The sequence below is a fragment of the Nanorana parkeri genome, unplaced genomic scaffold, assembly GCF_000935625.1.
Source record: "Nanorana parkeri isolate BGI_ZX_2015 unplaced genomic scaffold, ASM93562v1 scaffold63, whole genome shotgun sequence".
In the NCBI taxonomy this organism is placed as follows: domain Eukaryota; kingdom Metazoa; phylum Chordata; class Amphibia; order Anura; family Dicroglossidae; genus Nanorana; species Nanorana parkeri.
In genome coordinates, this window is record NW_017306331.1 from 2,461,554 (window position 1) to 2,483,315 (window position 21,762).

A 21,762-nucleotide genomic window follows, 5' to 3' on the forward strand; every position below is an offset into this window, starting at 1 on the left:
TAAAGCCGACCTTTACCCATATCTTTAAAATAACAACAAATAAACCTTTAGAAATGTTTAGTAATGACAATCTACAAACACATACTTCTAGATAATTGCAGACTTTGTATTCTTTGCATTCCTTATTTCTCTTTTCCATCTCAGTCTTCTGGCAGTGGCCATGTTTGCTAAGTGCAGATTACTAGATCTCCTTCTACTTCCTGGATCACTGACACATGTGACTAGGACATGTGACCATGCACATCATCTCAGGGTAGGAAAATGCCTTTCCCTGAGATCTCGTGAGATTACAGATGAGATTTCCCAGCAATGCCCTGCTGATGACAAGGCAATCCCAGTGTACATTGCTTTGGCAAACTGAAGTCATTTGCACTTTTAAAGCAGTAAGTGAATGCTCTGCAAGTGTAAGTATTTTACACCTGTCTATGTTATTATTAATCATCATACATAGAGGAATGCATTGGTAGAATTAGATTTTTGAGTGTAAAGGTCCGCTTTAAGAAACACTGCATTCTTAGACTACAGGAAAATACCTGTTGATCCTGACAGAAATCCAGTGACCCCCTACCGAACAGTTTCAGCTGAGAACACAGTGCCGCTGCTGCACTGTAACCCCAAGCAGTACTGTCAGCCCTGCCCAGTTCACCTACACCGGCATACATTTCACCTCTATCTCACCTCATCTCTATAACATGAAGGGCAGGTGTTCTCTAGTCCATGAGAGTAGAACTAGGTAGAGCTGACAAGACTGCTTTGGATTTCAGTGCACAAGACAGCTGTTGTTGACAACAGCACATTAGAAGCTCGCTGGATTCCTGGCAGGATCAATTAGAATCTGTGTTAGGACAAAATTGGTCAAATGTGTATGTATTGTAGAGATGTACTATATATTGCTTTCTTTTATTTTTCCCAGACATACACTTTAAAACTAATAATAATAAAGATTCTACTGCTACAATAAAGAGCTCTGTTATTGTAGTGATAATATCTGACAACTTCTGGATACTGCATACAATAACTTGTAGACATGCACTTAGAACAAGAGGCCCTATTGATATTTGTGTATTGGCATTTGGCTTTATGAACTAATGACAACATAGAAAATCAAATTATCAAGGACATCATTGCCAAGTGCTTGTTTCCAGAAATCAATTGTTTTCCCTATCCAATAATTGTATCCTGTGCTGAACTGCTGCCATATGCAAATTACAGCCAAAAGACTTTCCTATTGGATAAGAAAGTTAAAAAAAATAAAACCTTAGATAGATACATTTAATACATGCCGAATTTAAACAGCATACAAATCTACATTTCTATCCACACCAGAGGCCTGTGGTTGGTTATTCAATGAACTGCAGTAGCTATTAGCAATTGTTAACGGCCATTAACTTGAAAGGCTCCTATGAACTGCTTACGGCTGGTACATTTCAGTGAATAACCCCCTTAGGTGTTGGAAAGGTTTGAATACGCTGCAGATTGTCATTACTACAGCCAGCAGGGGCAAATGTACAATGTTCATATCTTATGTAGAGCTTGTAAAATAGAAGATAAATATAAGCCTCTCTTAAGCAAAAAATAAGAGCAAATCAATGGGATGTTTTGTTTGCATGTATAAAACGGCACAGTGAAACCTGCTTTACAATATTCTTATAATACCTACTCGAAATGTGTTGAGTTTAAAGTGGACCTGTCACTCAGATAGCCAGACACATGCTCCTTCAAACTTCCAGACAGCAATGAGAGGGGGCAGGAAAATAAGCACTGTATCTCATTTTTAAGTGGATATTAGGAGAATCCTATGGCTTCTCTTTGAGAAACTGAAGAAACACATGTCTGATACACCTTCAGACAAGCATACACATCTCAGCAACCCTTCTATTATAGGATGAGCTGTGAATCATTAACTGCAGTGATTGCTGGCCAGTTATTTTTCAATTCAACCTCTACAGTTTTATCAAATGGGCTTTCGCCTGGCGTAGGGGGTGCTCTTATATTTTTTGCACAGCGTCATGCATTTTGATGTCTGTGTAGGTGACTGCTGAAGGAGGACATCTAATGTGAAAAGTGCGGATGACTCTGATGTGAAAGAGGGGGCCCCTGATGTGAAAGGGGGGAATCTAATGTGAAGGAGTGGACTCAGATGTAAAGGTGGGTTGATGTGAAAGGAGGATCCTCAAGTTATGGGGGGACACCTATGTTAAAGGAGCTCCTAATGTGAAATGGAGGGAGGCTCTATTGTAAAAGGAGGGAACCCCACATTGTCTTTGTGTGTGGGGTTCACCCTTAAAATCCAGACCAGTCCACTATCTAGGATAAAGGTTTGGGCTGTATTTACTTTTTGTTACATTTTAGACTGGGGTGCCCTAAAATTAAGCATACTTTTAAAGGGCATGATGACTGATATAGGTTGAGAACCACTGCACTGAAATACTGCAACTCCAAAGCGATAGCAGGTGTAAACGTTTTACAAAAGTAGTAAATACAGGGAGTGACCTGTTGCTTTGAATAAATTAGCCTTAAGGTGGCCATACACTGTGCGAATTTCAACTGATCAAAGGAAGGAGCCAGTCGGAAAATCTTTGAATGAACAGAGCCAGCAGCCAATGAACTGCTGGCTCTGTTCGGGTAGTCTGACAGCGGCCGGTGGCTACTGTCAAAATACAATGAAGACAGCGGGAGATTGCTCGATCAGCGCTCACAAGCATTCATGGAGGAATCTGTCTTATTTTTTTCCTTCAGCCCACAAGTTGAACAAAATAATAGAACAGTGTATGGCCAGCTTTAGCTTTATTCATGCAAGAAAACGGGATAGCAGAAAGACTTCAAGAAGAAAGCAGAGCAAACTGGAGATAAATGCCACAACTCATTTGAAGAATTCCCCAAAGTGAATAAGTTCTTATGAGTGGGAAGTTACACACAGGACTGTTAGCTTTCATTGACTTTAAGCTTTATGTGTCACAATACAATTAAAGTGGTTGAGTGCCAAGATTAACTGTTAGAAGATTTAGCAGTTAAGTGATAGAATAACGTTTATGGGTGTCATGGAAAGGGGTCCGATTCCACTGAGAAAAAGATAGGAGATAGGAGGCTTGACAACTGCCTTGAGACTCAGGTATCATGGAGGTGCACAGGAGGCACTAAGAGTCACTAGTTAGCATAGGGGTCCATAGGAATCATGGGGCAGATGACAGTGGATGCTCTAGGATACAATGGAGACACGGGATGCACAGGGGCACACTGGGGTCATTAGATGCCCTCTGGTGCACAGGAGTATAGGGGCGCATAGTGACACACTGTGGTCAGTAGATAATACTGCATGCTCTGGGGTGCATTGGAGACATGGGGCACACTAGGGTAACAAGAAGAAAGTGAATAATCTGGGGTGTACTGAAGTCACCTATGTGCACAGGGGCACACTGGGACTGGGGACACTAGATTCCCTGGAATGAACTGCAGTTACGGGGCGTAAAAGGTTGCACTGAGGTCATTCGATGTCACAAAATGCTTTTGGATGCAGTCTTGGAGCACACAGAGACCAAGTGGGGTCAAAGGTTCTGTAAACAGCTGAGGAGGCACAGTTGAGGAGGCACGGTTGAACAAACAGCGGACTGGAGGCAGGCATGGAAGAACCACCAGGACTCTGAAGAGCACAGTGGCACGCAGGAGGCTTGGGGAGATTGAAGCTGGGCACAAGGATGCAAATAAGACTTTGGCAGCATGGGGCTCAGATTAGCCGAACGCAGAGGCCGGTGTTGCTTCAGATTTTAAAGCCTCTGTTTCCCAATTGAATGTGGCGGAGAGGAGACCTGGCGCTGGATCTTGGGAAAGTGTGACAAAGGGTAACGGTTATGGTCAAGTTAAATGTTATATTAAATGGGGAGGATAAAAGTTAGGGATTTATTTGGTGGGTAAGAAGTAAAGATTTGGGCAGGAGAGGACTAAGCATTAGAGTCAACTTAACAATTAGAGATAGGTCAGACCAGACATTAGGAGCACTTAAAAAAAAAAAACAGCAGTACTGTGGCCGTACATTTATAAATCACAGCTTTGCGCTTTAGAAATGTGCACTGCACTCCCCTGGCTTTGGGAGCCCACAGCCTGCACGGCACAATAAATATGAATGGCAAGATAAAAAAGGAAGCCAGAAGGAGAGCCTGGTCATGTCATGTGAACAGATCTCCTTTACTCAAGGAGCTCTCTCTGTTACATTAAGAAAAGAGAACTCAGTGGGGCACTGCAGGATCCATACCGCTGCCCACAGTTTATGAATGTGCCATAAAATGGGCCACAGTGTGCAGAAAGGCATAGGCGATATCCACCCTCTGTTATTAATGGACCCTTTTGGGTATCTATTCTAACTAGTGCTTTAGTGCTGAGAGCCCCCCCCAAGACCAACTGCAAAGGAAAAAACATACCCGCAGAAACTCTAACAGACATTACTAAGTGATAAGGGATTGTACTCTTATAACATACAGGCAGGTTACTGGCTTTAAGCTAATTTGGCTCTAGAACCTTGGTGCCCAACCTGTGGCCCGAAGGGTCTCGTGCAGCTCCTTGGCCCTTATTGTGTGACAATCCGACCCCCGCATCCAGTATTCAGTGTTTTCCATGCTTAGGTGCATACCTGGACTGGACAGCTTATGAACTTGAAAAGTATCAAACATTCTTGGACTCCTATGGCTCTGCATCAAGTGGCTTAATAAAAACTAATTTACACTTCCCCTCACTCTATGTTAGGACCATTGGAAGGTCCCAGCATAGAGTGCTCTGTAGCACTACACATGCATGACAACTGCTCCACAGTACTACAGTACTCACACTGCTAGAACCGCTACACAGTACTACAGTACTCACAATGCCAGAGCTGCTGAACTGTACAACAATACATGCAATGCCAGAAATTCTGCACTGTACTCAGCACCAGGGCAAGGTCACCCACCCCCCCTCTTCTGTAATGTGTCCTCCCAATTGTCTTACCCACACCATGCATGCCCAATAGTCATACACATGTACAGAGTCCTGGGGTCAGAAGTGTGTAATGTACAGTGTGCAGGGGTCAAGAGTATCTTATGTACAGAGTTCACGGGTCATGACTGTATAATGTACAGAGTGCAGAGGTGTGTGCAACATACCTTCAGTTTCATATAACTGGTCCCCAATTTCAGACAGTATCCTGTAGCATGTCCACAGTCTCTAACAGACTTCTGTAATATGTCTACGAGTCTCTGAAGGTGTTCTGTAACATTGCATATGCTGAATATTATATGCAGCCCTATAGTGATATCAGGGGCCACAATGAAGCACCTGTATCTTCTAGGATGGCCAACATTTTCCTTGTATCGGTGTAAAGTGCACATTATACAGTAAGCTCTTTGGAAGGAACAGAGAGATGTGAGTAGTCCATGGTGTCTGTAAAGCACTGCCGAGTTTGCTAGTGCCATATAAGTGAATGCAAAAACAGCATCCATTTATATTTTATAAACATCTAACAAACATCTATTTAATACAAAAACACTAAGCTCTATTTGCATGATATATTTTACCTATATATATGTTAAGCTTCTGATTTTACCTCAGTAACATGCCTGTCTGTGTTATATACCTATATATAATGATGAGAAGAGTACTGATAGCAGGGGCTTTATGTAAGCAAGCTTAGAAATCACAGATAAGTGCTTTTGACCTAAATCTTGTGGCTCCTCAATCTGACATCTAACCTCACAGCTGTGAAATGCTGTTTGAGATTTAGCAGTTCGAATCTGCCAACTAACCCAGCCATAATGCTTGCCGCGATAAGGATTTAAGTTATGATATAACACAATTAGACATCGCCCTTCTGTTTGTTTCAACACATACTGCCGCTAGATTAGCCTAACATTTGTTTATAGTCATTTTACAAGCTTGTTGATTCGCGGCTTATATGTGCCTTACACAATACCTCCTACAAATAATGCAAGATGACTTTTTTTTTTCTTCACTATGGTAACTCCAATAGAAGATCCTTCGGTTAAAAGCTGCTAGACGTCCGGAGATAAAGGATGGTTTAACACCAAAAACTAATCACATATAAAAATAGCGCTTGAGTAGCAGCACACCTTAGGACGGCTTTAATCAAACGTTTGTTACCTGCCAAAAAGACCATGATCTCTTCAAAATGCAATGTGGATTAAAGTATTATCTGTCGCAAGCAGAGAACCAACCTTGGAGTGGAAGTTGGAAATATGCTCATCGTAATTTTCATGTCTTTGGATAGAAAAGCCAGCCGCCTCTGCTAGATTGCAGAACTGGTTTAAAGTGTTCCCTCTCTGAGGAGCAAATACCATTGCTTTTCCCTGGAAGGATAAAGGAGGAAATATACATAAATAAATATACTAGTAGCAAGTTGTTGCGCAAATAGCTTTAAAATTAGGATACTACAAAACACACTCTTAAATGGTGGCATTCAGACAGTAAGCTGTTGTGAAAGACACATTCCACCTAAGCTAGGTGATTGGGCTTATTTTAAATATAAATATTTACGAGACTGTAGCCAATCAGTTTTTAAAAAAATGTCCTTTATTTGGAGAAAAACTGTCCTATGAGAAATATGGAGCCTGCCTAGAGATGGGAAGGGCTGGAAAAAGAACAGAGAAAAACTGGGGGGAAAAAATCTTTTTCCCAAGCCTTTTTTGTTTTTTTATGCGGAAAAACTGAAATAATAAGAAAAGGAGTGTGGAATATGTTCTTTTACAATGATGAATAATATATCTTTGACATGGTATTCAAAATATATAACATGAAGACCTTCATGAAAGATTTCTGAAAACTTTATGTAAAGTCTTAAATGATTGCACAATGTCTTAGATGAAGACAAGCAAATCCTGGAATACAATTCAAGTAACACTGTACTTCTCAAAGCAGTTCTCAAACTCAAAAAAAATATGCATTTCTGCCACTAGGGGCACTGCAGAGGAAAGGCTCCAGTTTATTTAGCTTGTGGGCTCTATTTGCTACCTCCTACAGTTGGGTGATTGTTGGTATGATGATGGATGATAGTTTCTGTCCTCTTAGGCCTTAATTGACACTTAAGAGGGTACTTTTGTCTGACAAATTAGTTTATCTTTAATAACCTTTAAATTATTCCTAATAATGTTCTTCACCATTGCAGTATAATGTTTACCTAGAGTCTGCTCAGTAAATAGATTTTTTTCTTCTCTCAGTAAAATGGTGAGACCAACATCTACAGTTTGGAAACATTTCCACAGTGCAACTTCTGCTAAGAGCAGAATATAAAATAACATGTTATAAAGCTGTACTTTTATTTCAAGCATAATACTTTTATATACACTGCATTTCACATTCCTAGTGTAACAAAATTACTTGTAAAAATACTCCACACTGGATTTTTTTCCAATTTTTCCAAACATTTCCATTTTTTTCTGGAAAAAAGGTTTTTTTTTCTCATGGCTTTAAAAGTTCTGGAAATGTTACATCTCTAAGCCTGCCATTGTTGATCTCTTCTCCTAAAATAGACTTGTTGACTAGCTGTTGTGTTAACCTAATGGCTTCAATACCATGCAATAAAGAGTTCTGCTTTGGTTCTGACTTCACTAGCTACATGTGTTTTAAAGTTCATACATTAGTGGATATTGGTGGATGATTGGTGTACATATGCAACATATACTGTAGTCTCATGTTTTGTGTATATATGCAACAGCACACAAATGACAAATGGTACAACCCAATTCCAGATCGCAAAGTGGAATTAAACTCTCACAAAAGGATACTTCGTACTTTGCAGAGCAATGTGAGTAAAACAGGATTGCATTTTTTTTTTTTTGCTAACAAAAATACATACATTCATGCTCTCTAACTTTGTGGGATGACAAAGAGGGACACCTTTTAGCACAAAGTATGCAGAAAAAGAGCACACTCCTGCAACGCCCCGAGTTACACCGACCAGGAAGGGATGGTCACTATGAGTTGAAAATAAACTAAAACCAGCCTGTAAAATAAGATGCTGTATACTTACCCTTTAGTATGTAAAAACTCTGCTGGCCTCTGCAGGGATTGGGTGTGTGGAATACCTGCTCCCCACGCATTGTTCCTTTCTCCAACTCTTACATCACTACAGAACATGCCACCCAGACAAACCACAGCGTGCTGCAGGGGGTCAGGTATTACACACGCCTATAAGTCTCATTAGGCCAGTCATTGAATATCATCAGGCCAATGGAGCTGTAAACACACTACCTGCTCAGCTAGACTGTCACACTGCTATTTGCCTTAGCAGTAATACACGGCACCATAAGAGAGTTTGTAGCTTACCAACTGAACTTTGAAGGTGTACAGTATATGCAGCTTAACTGATCCATTTTTGGTGATGTCAGGTGCAGACGGGAGTCATGCCTGGAGCAAGATTCCTGATAAGACAACAACTTTCCAGGACGATTTAGTAAAGAATAAGTAGTGCATCCTCAAGAATGGAGGCAACAGGGGCTACACTGGACGGGGTACAATTTATTAAGAATGATTGACTTTTGGGAACAACAAAAATAAATTATTTTTCAGAAAGTCTTCTTAAAAGGAAATTAAAAACAAAAACATTTATGTGATAACCGAAAGAGCATGCACAAATTGTAGAGTTTTTCTTTATACATAAAAGTCAGTGCATCTACCAGCATTGAGAAAATTAAATGTTCTATCTGCTACCTATTTACAAATTGTTTTGAAATACTGTATGTAAGAATGAATACAAAGTAAAAATAGTCTAATTATAAGCCAATACTGTTCATGTATAAGAAATAAGTGTTTTTTTAATTATATAGACTCCCGAATTGCTACATACTTTGCTTCTACAGGCTTCAGGACATATACTGTATTGCTATAGCTGTATTTTTGGCACCTTTAGGTTACGTGCCCTCACATCTGAATTTGGAAGTGAGTGCTAAGAAAGCCCAATTTTTTGGATGTACAGGGTCACCAGACAATAAATATAATTAAACAAAGGGAGAAATAGTGCTTGGCATTATAGCAGAGAAAATCTTGGGCAGAGTGTCTCAGCAAAAACCCATTAGGGAAGATTGAATCCACTACAAAAATTGTATTGAGCAGATCAGAATTGAACTGTTGAAAAGCTGCATCCATTTCAATCTGTGGAAGAAGTGATTTCTGTGCCCATCTCTTAAACACTCTGGGGATTGAAGCCATAGCGTCTAGCTCATAACTCAAGCTTAGAGTTACGGACAGTAGAGAGCGGATTTAACCAAAAATAAGAGTAATATTTTAAAAGGTAGCAAGTGTTTTTCTATCAGTCACTGACCATCTGTATATGAATAAACCCTGTGACCCTGTGTATGACATATCAAACCAACTTTCAGGTTTTCATGTTATTCTTCACCCTCATTGAGGGGATCATCATAAATTACAGCTATCCAGAAATTTGATTCCTCAATCTTTTACTGCTCCGTGTATTCTCACACGGCAGTAATTTATTCAAAGCCATTCTTTCTATAGATTTGGTGCAGACACACACTAGGATGTGCTGGTGGTGCACGCTAATGGTGCTCTGGCCGACATCCTTATGGTGCAGCACCAGCCCTGGCCGGCGTCCCCCCCAGCTTACTGATGTCACTGGTTGCCAGAAACTGGACGGGACTCCAGCCAGAGAGTCTTGTTCAGCACCTAAAAAACCATTGGCGTCACTGGTTGCCAAGAAAATCCAGAATTACTAAGAGCCAGAAGGGGAGATGTGTATGGCCCTTAAATATCTCTCCGTCCAGCACTTAGCAACCTGGGATGCTCTGATTGTCCCCCCACGTGACCCAAAGAGATGCCACAACCGCTTCAGCCCCTCCCCTGTCATGGCAGAGAGCCGTGACAGGATCGAGAGGTGAGCGAGCGCCGGTATGTGTTCGCTCACCTCCCGATCTACTAAGCCGACCTGTGACAGTCTCATTGTCACAGGTCGGCTAGAACTATGAGGTGAGTGAAAAGCACTCACCTCATAGTTCTCCTTTAAGCAGACCTTGCATTAGGACTTGCCTAGATCAGGGCTATTTTTGTCATTTAATCTTTCTACTATTCTTCGACTATAGATGCACACGTTTTGCATGGAGTATAATATGATTTTCTGCATTGCTGATAAGGTAAATACCAAAATCAACTTGATCAATGTACTTATTTTTAGAATGGCAGGACGAATCTGGTCTCTATCTGGGTCCTATCACAGTTTTGGCCTAATAGGGCAGATCATTCCTGTCTTGTTCAAAACACCTCAGTTGGAAAGCAGAAAAGAGAGCAAATAAATCACTGGGGAGCAGAACATGGAAGGTGTTGGTATTCAGTGAAGGCCCAGCAGGAAGGGTGAAGGTCCTTTGGACCTCATGCGAGGGGCATTATGCATTCCATATTGGGTTACCAATGGCCAAGATGACCTTTTTCCACATAGATCTGCAAGGAAATGGATATAATTCTTACCATGCTAGTGCACCTGGGAATGGGCCTTACATTTAAGACGCTGGATGTAAAGTCTAGGCTAAAAAAATTACTGGGCAGTAATTCAGCATTAAACAACTTATTGTACTTTGTCTATGTTTAGGAGTTTCTTGTAATAAAGAATGATAAGTGCTGCTTTTTCTCCTTGTGCAGGGAAACTGGTCTTTATCTGCCCCCCTGTAGTTTTCTGCACATAGCCTGTAGTCAGAGAACCTGCTGGGTCCCTCTCACAACTCTGCTATCTGCATAGGTGTAAGAAAAGCCCAATATGTATGTACTCAGATGGTTGTGCATAATCCTGTATTTAGAACCACTGGCAAACATGCATTAGTGCGAAGGCGTGCGCAGATGTGTGCGATGCGGAATGCGTGCAGAAACATGTACGGATGTGCGCACAGAGCAACGGGTTGGTGTACAGGAAGTTGCATAGGACGTGCACTAACAGCCTAATGGCCTATATAAACAAGCATGTAGTCTACACAAGTTACTGGAAGATCTTCAGCTTGTTCGTTTCCTGTGATCTGACCTGCCTGCTTGATTCGTGCACCTGACCTGCTCTACATTGCCTGCCACTGTGACTTTGACCTGTTTACTGGATTTGCCCCCTGCTTTCTACCTCGCTGATTCGCTGCTCTTGACCTCGGCCTGTGACTCTGACACCTCTCCTGGTTCTTGATTCTGTTCTTCGCTGCTCGGCTGGTTTGACCTCGGACTGTATCCTCGACCTGCTTCTGTCTCCTGTTCCAGTCTGATCCCCTAGGTTCCTGGACTCACGCGGTGTCATCTAATTCACCGGCACTCCTGCTACTCTGTGTCCACACACTCCCTGTTTCTTCTCCTAGGGGTGTTGGACAAGTGGTCTCCCCTCAGGTACATGACAACAGGCTATGTACAGCCAAGTGATATCAATGCTAATTTACAAGGCAGTATGTGGGCTTGCAAAGGCCTATAGGGCCCAGTCACACCACAATACGCTGCCATGCACCTCAATGCAAGTAAAAATAGGTGCTATTTGTCTTTTTTCACTGAGCAACCCACAGACTAATGTGCATTTTGCTACATTGCAGTGCGTGCAGCAGCAGACATGTTGGGGTGTGTATGGGTTTGCAAACGTGCATTTCCATACATTGCAGTAACACATGCCTTTACAGTGTGCTTTTGCAATGCAAGGGGTGTGATTGGGCTGTTGGGGAATATAATTCAAGATTTGTGTTCAACTTAACCAGACTTGGTTATGAGAATGTGGAAGTTTACTACATGGACTACATAGACAACATTAAGTTATTAGAGTTTATACGCAGACTTTGGGAAATAAAATACATTTTTTGTCATTTTTTATCTTTTGGGATTCCAGAATGTTTTTCTTAACAGGACCATAATTAATACTATTTCTAACAATCTGGGGACTACGAAATAAAATATTTGCAATCCATATAACATTGAGATGTGCACCAGGAATCTGTGCCACATTCATGTATTTAGTTCTATATATTTTTCTTACTAATAATAATAATGAGGCTCTGTAAATGATGTTGGTAGGGATGGTTGTCACCTCCACTGTTTATGTTAATTACTAAGCTTTTACAGTATTCTAAATTGGTAAACTAAACCAGATCCCACATCAGCTCTATCCACTTTGTATATGGCTGCAGCATGAGGGTAGCTGGATGTCAGAGTTGCCAACCCTGCATGACTTCTTGTAGTGATACAACTTGGAAAATGTATTTATATTTTACTGATGACCTCAAATACCACGGAACTAATGTTATATACAAAAAAAATTATATTTAAATAACATAAACATTATATGAAAGTTACAAAAACCAGCAAGACGTAAACAGCCTTCTTTTACAGATGTTTTGAAAATAAAAATGTCCATTACATACAGGTGAAACTCGAATAATTAGAATATCGTGCAAAAGTAATTGCAGTAAGTGCTGCAAAAGGGGCCCAAACCACGTACTGAGTACATATGCATGCTTGTACTTTTCAGAGGTCCGATATTGTTCTATGTACAATCCTTGTTTTATTGATTGCATGTAATAATCTACTTTTTTGAGGTTGTGGATTTGGGGTTCTTGGGGTTTTCATGAGCTGTAAGCCATAATCATCACAATTATGACAAATCACGGCTTGAATTATCTTGCTTTGCATGTAATGAGTCTATCTCATATATTAGTTTCACCTTTTAAGTTGCATTAGTGAAATAAATGAACTGTGCACGATATTCTAATTATTCGAGTTTCACCTGTATGCTTTTCTCTACAAAGGATATGCACACAGCAAGCACTTTGTCTGAATCTACCTTAAAGAAGAACATCATTAATCTGTTGGGGACTACTTTGCAACCAGCCACTGTTGATACAATAAATAAAAGACTGCATGCACAGCACAGCATAACTAGTGAAGTGTCAGGACTATGTAAACATGTGTTCCTTACATTGCAAATCAGTGGGTTCAAAATCTGGTCCTACTGGTGTCAGTGGGAGTAAAACATAAGTCCCATCATATGTGTCAGTGGGCATTGAAAATAGGGTAGCAAAAGGCCCAGGAGAAATACAAAGGAGCCAAAGGAGGTAATACACAGCCATTAAAGCAGCATTGTTAAGTGTGTAGACCCAGTTCATACAATTTTGCTGGTGTATAGTTACATAGTTATATAGTATTTGCGGTTGAATAAAGACACAGGTCCATCGAGTTCAAGCTTTGTGAGTGTGTGTGTATACGAGTCTGTGTCTGTTCCAGTCATTAAGAGACCTTTTCCATTTCTGACTTCCCTATTGGAGTTCCCACTAACGTGTATTCTGCATGCCTTTTTTTAACCGCAAAATGCATTATTTTACATTTTGCAACATTAAACCTTATCTGCCATGTAATTGCCCATACCCCTATTTTATCCAGGTCCCCCTGTAATGGTATAATGTCTATGCTCGTGTCTATTATTCTCTTAATTTTAGTATCATCTGCAAACACAGAAACATGGCTATTAACACCTTTCCCAATATAATTAATAAACAGGTTAAACAGTAGGGGGCCTAGCACAGAATCCTGGGGTACGCCACTCTCAACTTTAGACCAATTAGAAAAAGAAACATTTTTCAATACTCTCTGGACACGTTCCTGGAGCCAGTTCTTTATCCATGTACACACCATTTCATCTATGCCCATAGCTTGCATATTAAAGTGACATTAAAGTCACAAATATTTTCCTCCCCCCATGCTGCTTTAAGCACTTACTTTAATTGATGCCTCTTGATCCATCCTCTTCCTTCCACTTGTATTCAGCAATCTCTCCAGCACTGGTGCCGGTCTCTGATCCAGTGCAGACTCCTGTCTCTTCCTGTCTAACGGTGTCTGTCCGATGTGCATGCTTCCGGCTGTGTGCATTCAGCTCCACTGTGTCTCTCCCCTTCTCCCTGCCTAACATCTCTACTGTGCATGCGCCCACCCCATCATCCTGCACGGCCGCTTGAGATGCTTCAGATCTTCAGATGGGAGCGATCGGCAGAGACAGAGGTAAGTAATTACCTTTTTGGTAACTTACATTTTTTTAAAATGTTTTTGCGTATATCTACTGCTTGCTAGCAGTAGATATATGCAAAAACCTTCCCACAAATGAGAGCTTATTTGTACTTTAAGTGCCTATGTGGAACCGTGTCAAAAGCTTTTGCAAGATCCAGGTACACTACATCCACTAGCATTCCTCTATCCAAGTTTCTACTCACCTCCGCATAGAATGTTAGTAGGTTGGTCTGGCAAGCACGGTCCTTAATAAATCCCTGCTGATTATCACTTATTATCATTATATTGTCCTTTATCATAGTAAGTTTGTCAAAACATTTTGAGTTGGACAACTCTGTCTCTAGCTGGGATAAGAGTAGTCTCCTCGTATTCTTTCCAACTACACTTTGTCAGCATTGGCAGAAGGGGGACCCAACGTTGTTTGGCACATTCAAATTTGGTACTTTTGGTATATAATAAAGTTCAGTAAAAGGAGGAAATCAGTTCATATTTCAGGAAATCTTTTTAGGGTTGTGGGAGAGAGAATGACAATAGGTAGGCCTTGCTGCATATTGGAGTTGTATGTAGTAAGGAAGTAGGCACATGGTCCTCAAATAATTGAGACAAAAATTTTAACTTGACTTCTAACTTTTGGAGGTATATAATAATTCTAGCATACCAGTATCTAGGACGAGAAAGAGAAAGGTATGGGTTGGCCAAACAGGGGTGTACTCACTTTAGTTGCCAGCAGTTTAGACATTAATGGCTGTGTGTTGAGTTATTTTGAAGGGACAGCAAATGTACACTGATATACAAGCTGTACACTCACTACTTTACATTGTAGCAAAGTGTAATTTCTTCTGTGTCGTCACATGAAATGATATAATCAAATATTTGCAAAAATGTGAGGGGTGTACTCACTTCTGTGAGATACTGCATGTATTATTTGCACCGTGAAAGAACATTTCAAGTTGAGTGGAAGACTATATATTATTTTATGTGTGGTTTTTGCATATACATGGTGGAAGAGCACTTTAGGCACTGTGGTAGAATTTTAGATAAAGTGACTACTTTTAGTGCCTGCACTATTTGTATTGGTCAATTTTTACTGACTGGTTAGAAGTACCACCCAGTCTATCCATCACAGCAATAGGGACAGCAATAAAGTCCTCTATACAAATAGTACGGTCAGAGTCTGAGGCTATAGCTTTCACAAAAGTAACATTTCAAAAATCCGGATTAGTATGGGGATCAAAATATGGAGCTCATGCGCATCTTAGTGTACTTTGTTAAAAAAAAAAAGACTGTGAACAGGCAAGTTTGTTTTATTGCAGAAGATACATAGCATGTTTCTTCTGCAATAAAGAGCCTGCCTAGTCGCAGTTTTTTACTTTTCAACTTCAACCATAAAAACAATGCAAACCATTAGGCCAACAGAAACAGTTGCAAATATATCTGCAGCTAAAAATCTAGTTCCTAAATGGTAATGCCAAAAATATTTATTACTGCATTCAGTGGTTTTTTTTCTACAGTTGACTTTACACCATAACATATAGTTTTTTCTCTTACAACATAATACTCGGAATGAATGCCTTTTTAACTACGGAACAAACATAAAGTTCAGCAAAGATATTTAAGTGTCAGACACAGGCTTGACAGACAGAAATTCTAGTCGAAGTGGATTGTGCTGTGAAAGGGCTGTGCGATGTCTGATTTGTTTTCACAATGCTTACCACCTGCAAAGTCGCTCTGATAGAACACAGGTTTTCACTTCAACTCTGAGATGAAAGGCGTGCTCTTGGTTATGCCTTCAGTCTACTGCAATGTGTTGCTAAACTATATTCCTGCTGTTCTTCAAGAATTGATGGCGAGTTTATTTCTCCTTAGGTTGCAGCTCTTGGCGGATCAGCTTTGAGTTTTTAATATACGGCGTTGTGCACCACCTGTGAGACAGTTCCGATGGGACACTGAGTTCATCTCCAGCTTCAGGCTGGAAAATAAAAGATTTTTCCTGCACTGGGTAGGTTCTGTTTTCAATCCGCCGCTTTGCCGGGTTATTATACATCACTGCTTCACTCTGTGAAATGGCCCCAATTGTTGACACAGTTTTCACCAAAACATTGCTTGTATTAATGTACATTTAGAAATGGCTGCTCGGCTTATTAGTTGTGTCAAACTGGGGTTTCTTTTGAGATGTTTTCACTCAGGAGGGATGGTGTTTTTAAAAAGTATTTCCTTTTGTTTCTCTATTTGTTTTTGACAACATGGCAGGTCATTTTTTGTTTGCACAGTTTTGACGCCTTGTAAATGGCATCTATGTGCTAGCTGCATTGGTAAATGATGTCTATGTTCTAGCTGCACTTTCCTAATGTCTATGTTCTAGCTGCACTTTTCTGGTGTCTATGTTCTAGCTGCATTGCTGCATGAATGGATGTGAAAGTGTCAGTGAAGGAAAAATTTTGTTGAAATATGGAAGTGTAAAGTATCTTACTGACCAACAAAAAAAAATCAGTAGCTTTGTTCAGCAGGTTTTCAGATCCGGACATCTCAATCAGACAGCACTGCCACAATCTGATATCACATTTCTCTATAGCAGTTAAAGAATTACAGTTTTGATTTTTTATTGCTGTCTCTGTGGGTAAATTACAAATGTTTTGAGGTTCCTCAGAACAGGTGGTGAGGGATATTTTCCAATGATGTTATGTGTGGTATAGGCACTTATATTTCCACCTGTCTAACGCAGGCATAGATTATGAACTATCTGTGCCATGAGGTTTGTTGTTGCTGTGTTGGGAAACATGGTGGAGGTCTGTTAACCTTAATAATAACCTTCATCCATTCTCAAAGATTTTTGTGCCTCCATTGATGATGCCATATTCAAAGAACTTAGTTAAGCAGCAAACACCCAATACACTTGACTCGTTTGGTGTCAGCAGTATAGAGGTAATCAGTCAGCCAGGGCAACAGCTTAAATGAACATGTTTACAATTAACAGAGGTTATAGTAGCTAGCTAAGATGGTTCAGCAGCCTTATTCTCATGAAGTAGTCATATTGCTTAATTGAAGAACTGTAGTAACACTTGATAAAATTACTTATGATATCAACCAGTGATACAAATAAATCTACTATATATAACAGGTAGTTTATAAAGCATCATATACAGCAAGGTAGATGTTGGACACTAAAGAAGAGCTCTTTTAACGGTCAACTGTATGAACAAGAGTGACAGTAGAGCACCCCTTTACCCCTCACCAGCCTTACCCTGAATCACATACAAGAGTGGATATTTTATCAGTACCAGTTGTATCAGCTTTCATTCTCTACCCTGTACTAGAAAAGTGTTGTGGTTGAAATCTGAATGGATATTATTGGCAACACCTCTGTTTACATTTCTTCCCTGTTTTATAAATCATCCTTAAAAGATTCTGCCAGGCAAGCTTTTAGCACAGTTTGACTGTGGCACATACAACATTCAACAGATTAAAACCCTTTCAACTGTTACACATTGTGCTCATTCTTGAATCAATAAGGCAAATAGGTCCTCCTCTTTTGTCTTTATAATATGAGACAAAATAGCAAGCTATAACCAGGGGTGGGGGATAAGCTATTCTATGAATGTACTAATAAACAATTCTTATTGAATTAAAGTGATATTGAATCTTCTCTCCTCAAACAAGGGACAATACAACATTTCAGGTGTGTCTTCTGAAACCTTAGTTCACACATGTGCCAAATGTGTTGTAATGCTTTGTCAATATCTGTTATCATTGACTACAGAGGTAAAAAGTAACATCTCTAAGAGTGTTTGCCTTCTTTTGTTATAAGAATGCATCCAGGGATTTATGAACACCAGTCTAATGTAAACTAGCAAACCAATCTGGATGCAACTACAAATGATATGACTCAATAAGTGTGCTCTGAGCTCTCGGAGACTCATTAATGAATGATAAGCCACCTTGGCAGCTACTAAAATCTTTGGAGCTTGAACTTTTTCACCCTGTTCCAGCCACACAAAAAACAAGAGCTACCTATCAACAAATTTAGCAAAAACTAATGACAAACTTTTTGTCTGGTCAAAGGACATTTATTTAGATAAAAACAAAACAGGCAGAGAACTAACCTAATATCCACTATGTTAGGGGTGGGTGAGCTCCATGCCTTCATCATACCATGGGGCTTCAGGCTATGTTTATAGGCACATGAAGCATGGTGTGTCTGTAAATGCACCAAAGCACAGGTACTGATGGGCTCAGCTGTAAAGCAGCACTATAGCCTAACCACAGCCATAGCACTGCTTAAAAAACAAGAATATTTATAAAGCACAAAGCAATGCTTTACAAATGTGTTTAACAATTTGCTTGTTTTAGGACCACGGGTTCCTGAATTGATCTTTCCACTATCTTGTTACTACATTGCCTTATGTGACTTGCTTTTACCTACTTAAAAGAGAACTATAGCCGAACCTTTTTTTGCCATAGTTCTCATTAGGGTCACAGGGGGACATATACTATATCCTCCTGTGACCCAAAACCCAGCCTATAGTGGGCTGGTGCCCACTATATGCTGACAGCGCGCTGCAGCTGGGATCGATCCCGACAATATTGTTGGGATCCACCCCGCTGCCTGATTGACAGCTGGCTCTGCCTCCCCCTCCCCGCCCATTCCTCCAGTCAGCGCTGAAAGAACATAGAGGGGAGGGGGGAATCCCTGGAGGCAGCAGTGACTGACAGTCGCCACTCTCTGCAGGGAGAACACTGGGAACTCAGCAACTGGAGGTATGTGATCACTCAGTTCCCAATCAATAGAGCCGACGTGTAACAGCTTCAGTGTCACACGTTGGCTCTAATTATGGGGATGAGTGTATTTCACTCTCCCCATAATTCTCCTTTAACCCTTTTGCCATTCCAAAATTGTGCTGACTTGTGGTGTTTGATGTTCTGATGTTTCTACTTTTTTGGTTTGATGAATCTTATGTAGTACTTTTTGCGTTTTGGCTTGTCTCTGGTTACATTTCTGGCTGTTACATATTAAAATCCTGCTTAGTACTTACCCAGTGCTGCTCCAGTTGTGTCTCTTTTTGTTGCCTGGTACCTCACCTGGCAAACCTCTTGATCCATCCTATTGCCTAATACCTTTGGCACTATCCCCACTGTGGAGTGTTTCCTGTGTTCATCCTGAGCCCCACTCTATGAGGTACAAGAGAAGCCACTTTCACGCTCAGGTAATCAAATTCCACAACAAACTGACAACAGTTGAGGTTACAGTGCCTGTAGGCCAGCCCAGACATCCCACTGTATAACCAAAAACTATAGGTCTCTTCCCAGTTGATATGCTTGGATTTAGTTCCAACTAAAGCCTGTCAAGTAGTATCTCAAAAGATGTCTAATCCCACTTTACAGGATTACAGGTTATATCCATTTGACTTAGACTTTAATAATTAGCATGGTCCTTTGAAAACGTCACTCAACTGCATCTCTCAGCTGATATGTGCAACCATTTATGATAATTGGGTCAAAACAAAAAGCAATAGTGCACATCTTTTCATTGTCATATAGGATTTCTAATATTCTCAAATATATCTGTGACCAATTAACAATTGTCCCCTTTTTCATAGGATGGGACACAACTGTTTTGTGCAGTCCAAACAAGGACAAATTGACCTTTTTTGAAAACCTACCCATTTATTGGTTTGAAAACATTCATTTCTTAACAAGGGGTGTAAAATCTTTAAAGATATTTTTTACTTTGATCATTTGTAATCCTGCAATCTTACAATTGTCATTGAAGCCAAGTTATTTCAGTGTTTGGTGTATGCTGTTGGCTTGAGCCACCCACTGGCTTCTCATATTTCTTAGGAACTCTGCAGTAAGAACTACCTGCTGGTGACCATCTATGCCACAGCTGCACTGCTCCTGTTCTATTCTCAACAATGTGAAATGAACAAGCAGGATTGCACTCTAATAGGCATGGCAGGAGGGTGGAGCTGAGAACACAAGTACAGAAATGTGCTGCCAAGAGTCCTCCAGAAAAAAGATGAAGGTCACTTCAATATCCTAGCATCCACTTAAAGAAATAAATATAGCTAGAGACAATTAAAGTGTAAAGCCAATACATATTTTCTGGGGGATAGAACAGTGAGGAATTAGGAACCCTATTAGGTTTTTATTATTGTTTGTGTCCCCCACTAGGGATACTCAATCTCTCTATTTGTCCTGGTGACCATTGTTACCAGGCCTGAAAGTGAGGTAAATTCTAAATGTTGGGTTGTCACTAGAACACTAATAGAGGGATAATATTTCAATGGGGGCACTAGTTATGGTGATAACTGTCTAAGAGATTTCTACATAACAGGAAATAAGGGGAAATCTTGCTTGAGAAAAAAAAACAGATGGGTTTTAACCATTTCCTACTGTATACAAAGCTAAAATAAGTTTTTGCTTTAGATATACTTTACATCTGTGTCAGTTGCATTATGTATGAGCAGTATTAGATAAGGCACACACACACACAGAAAAAAACCCTACATTTTGTTTTACGCTAACAAAAAGAAATTCTCCGCTATCAAAGAAAAATACTCTAGAAACCATTTGATAAAAAAAAAATAATAATCTAATTCTATCTTTGAAGCGGTTTCATTTATTTTACTACCCACTGTGAGCCTTATCAGAAGGCCAAGTATAAGAAGTTTCCTAGTTTATGATTAGGAAAGAATCTGATAGATTAGAAGACTCAATTGAAGTTGGACATAATAAGTATTACAGTATTACATGACATTAATCCTGCCATTCCATTACTTTCTCAATCATTGTGCACAGACTAATTATTCTGAAGCCAGCGATCAGGAAAAAATAGAAACATACTTACACTGGGCTGCAGTAATCTCTTTATTGCATCAACAAGGCAGGCTCTGTACTGGTCCAGAAACAGGCTGACATTGAGAAGAGAACACATTCTGGATTACAATGGGGGTTTAATGTATTAATGATACAAGAAGACAACTATCAAGCCAATTACACTCATTTACCAGCTATACAAAAGAAGAATTACATAAACATTAGATCCTCTGATATCCAGTGGAATGGGGTTGCCATGCACAATGCAATAACTGCAAGTAGCACATCAGACTTAGCCACATTGCATTGATCGGGCGTGTAGGGGAAAGGAGAAGAAATAAAAAATAAATAACTGGCAATTGTCTCATACTTACTGTAGTACAACTCTCCCCTGTAAACATCAAAGAGTGTCAGTTTTAACAAAAGTGCATACACTTACATTAGTGATTGAGTTCACAGATCTTGTGGTCAGGGGCGTCCCGAGGCCAGGTGTCACCCAGAGCAGATAATCTAATTGACGCCTGCCAGCGGCCACCTTAATGATGGACGCAGGCAGAGAGAGGAGGAGACGTTCACCAGGCGGGATGAGGTATGCCGGGTCCCCTCCTCTATCCTGACACTCTCCATCCATGACCGAGTGCCCGACTTTTTAGAGGGGGTAACACCAAAATGACCGTCAGTCGTGGGTAGCCCCACTGCAAGGGTTAATAAAAAATGTTCCCTGGAGTTCATCTTAGGGTAAACACTAGAGATGCACCGATACTAGTATCGGTGCCGATGCCAAGTATTTGGGCGAGTACTCGTACTCACCCAAATGCTCCGATGCCTAGCCCGATACTTCCTGTATCAGGAAGCTGGGCAGCGCGTCATTACACGCTGCCCGGCTTCCTGATCGGCCGGGAAGCCGGCTCCATGCTCTCTCGTCACAAGTGACGAGAGAGAATGGGGCTG

At 40.5% G+C, this 21,762-nt stretch overlaps 1 protein-coding gene across 1 annotated transcript in view; it reads right to left on the minus strand.

Moving 5' to 3' along the window:
• Nucleotides 1-21,762, minus strand: part of CAMKMT (calmodulin-lysine N-methyltransferase) — a 334,629-nt gene that overhangs the window by 20,970 nt on the left and 291,897 nt on the right. Inside the window, exons 9-10 of the mRNA XM_018576285.1 lie at nt 20,843-20,906; nt 6,201-6,332 (exon numbers count right to left, since the gene is read on the minus strand). Coding sequence (XP_018431787.1) covers nt 6,201-6,332; nt 20,843-20,906 — 196 coding nt within the window. The remainder of the gene's footprint in view (nt 1-6,200; nt 6,333-20,842; nt 20,907-21,762) is intronic.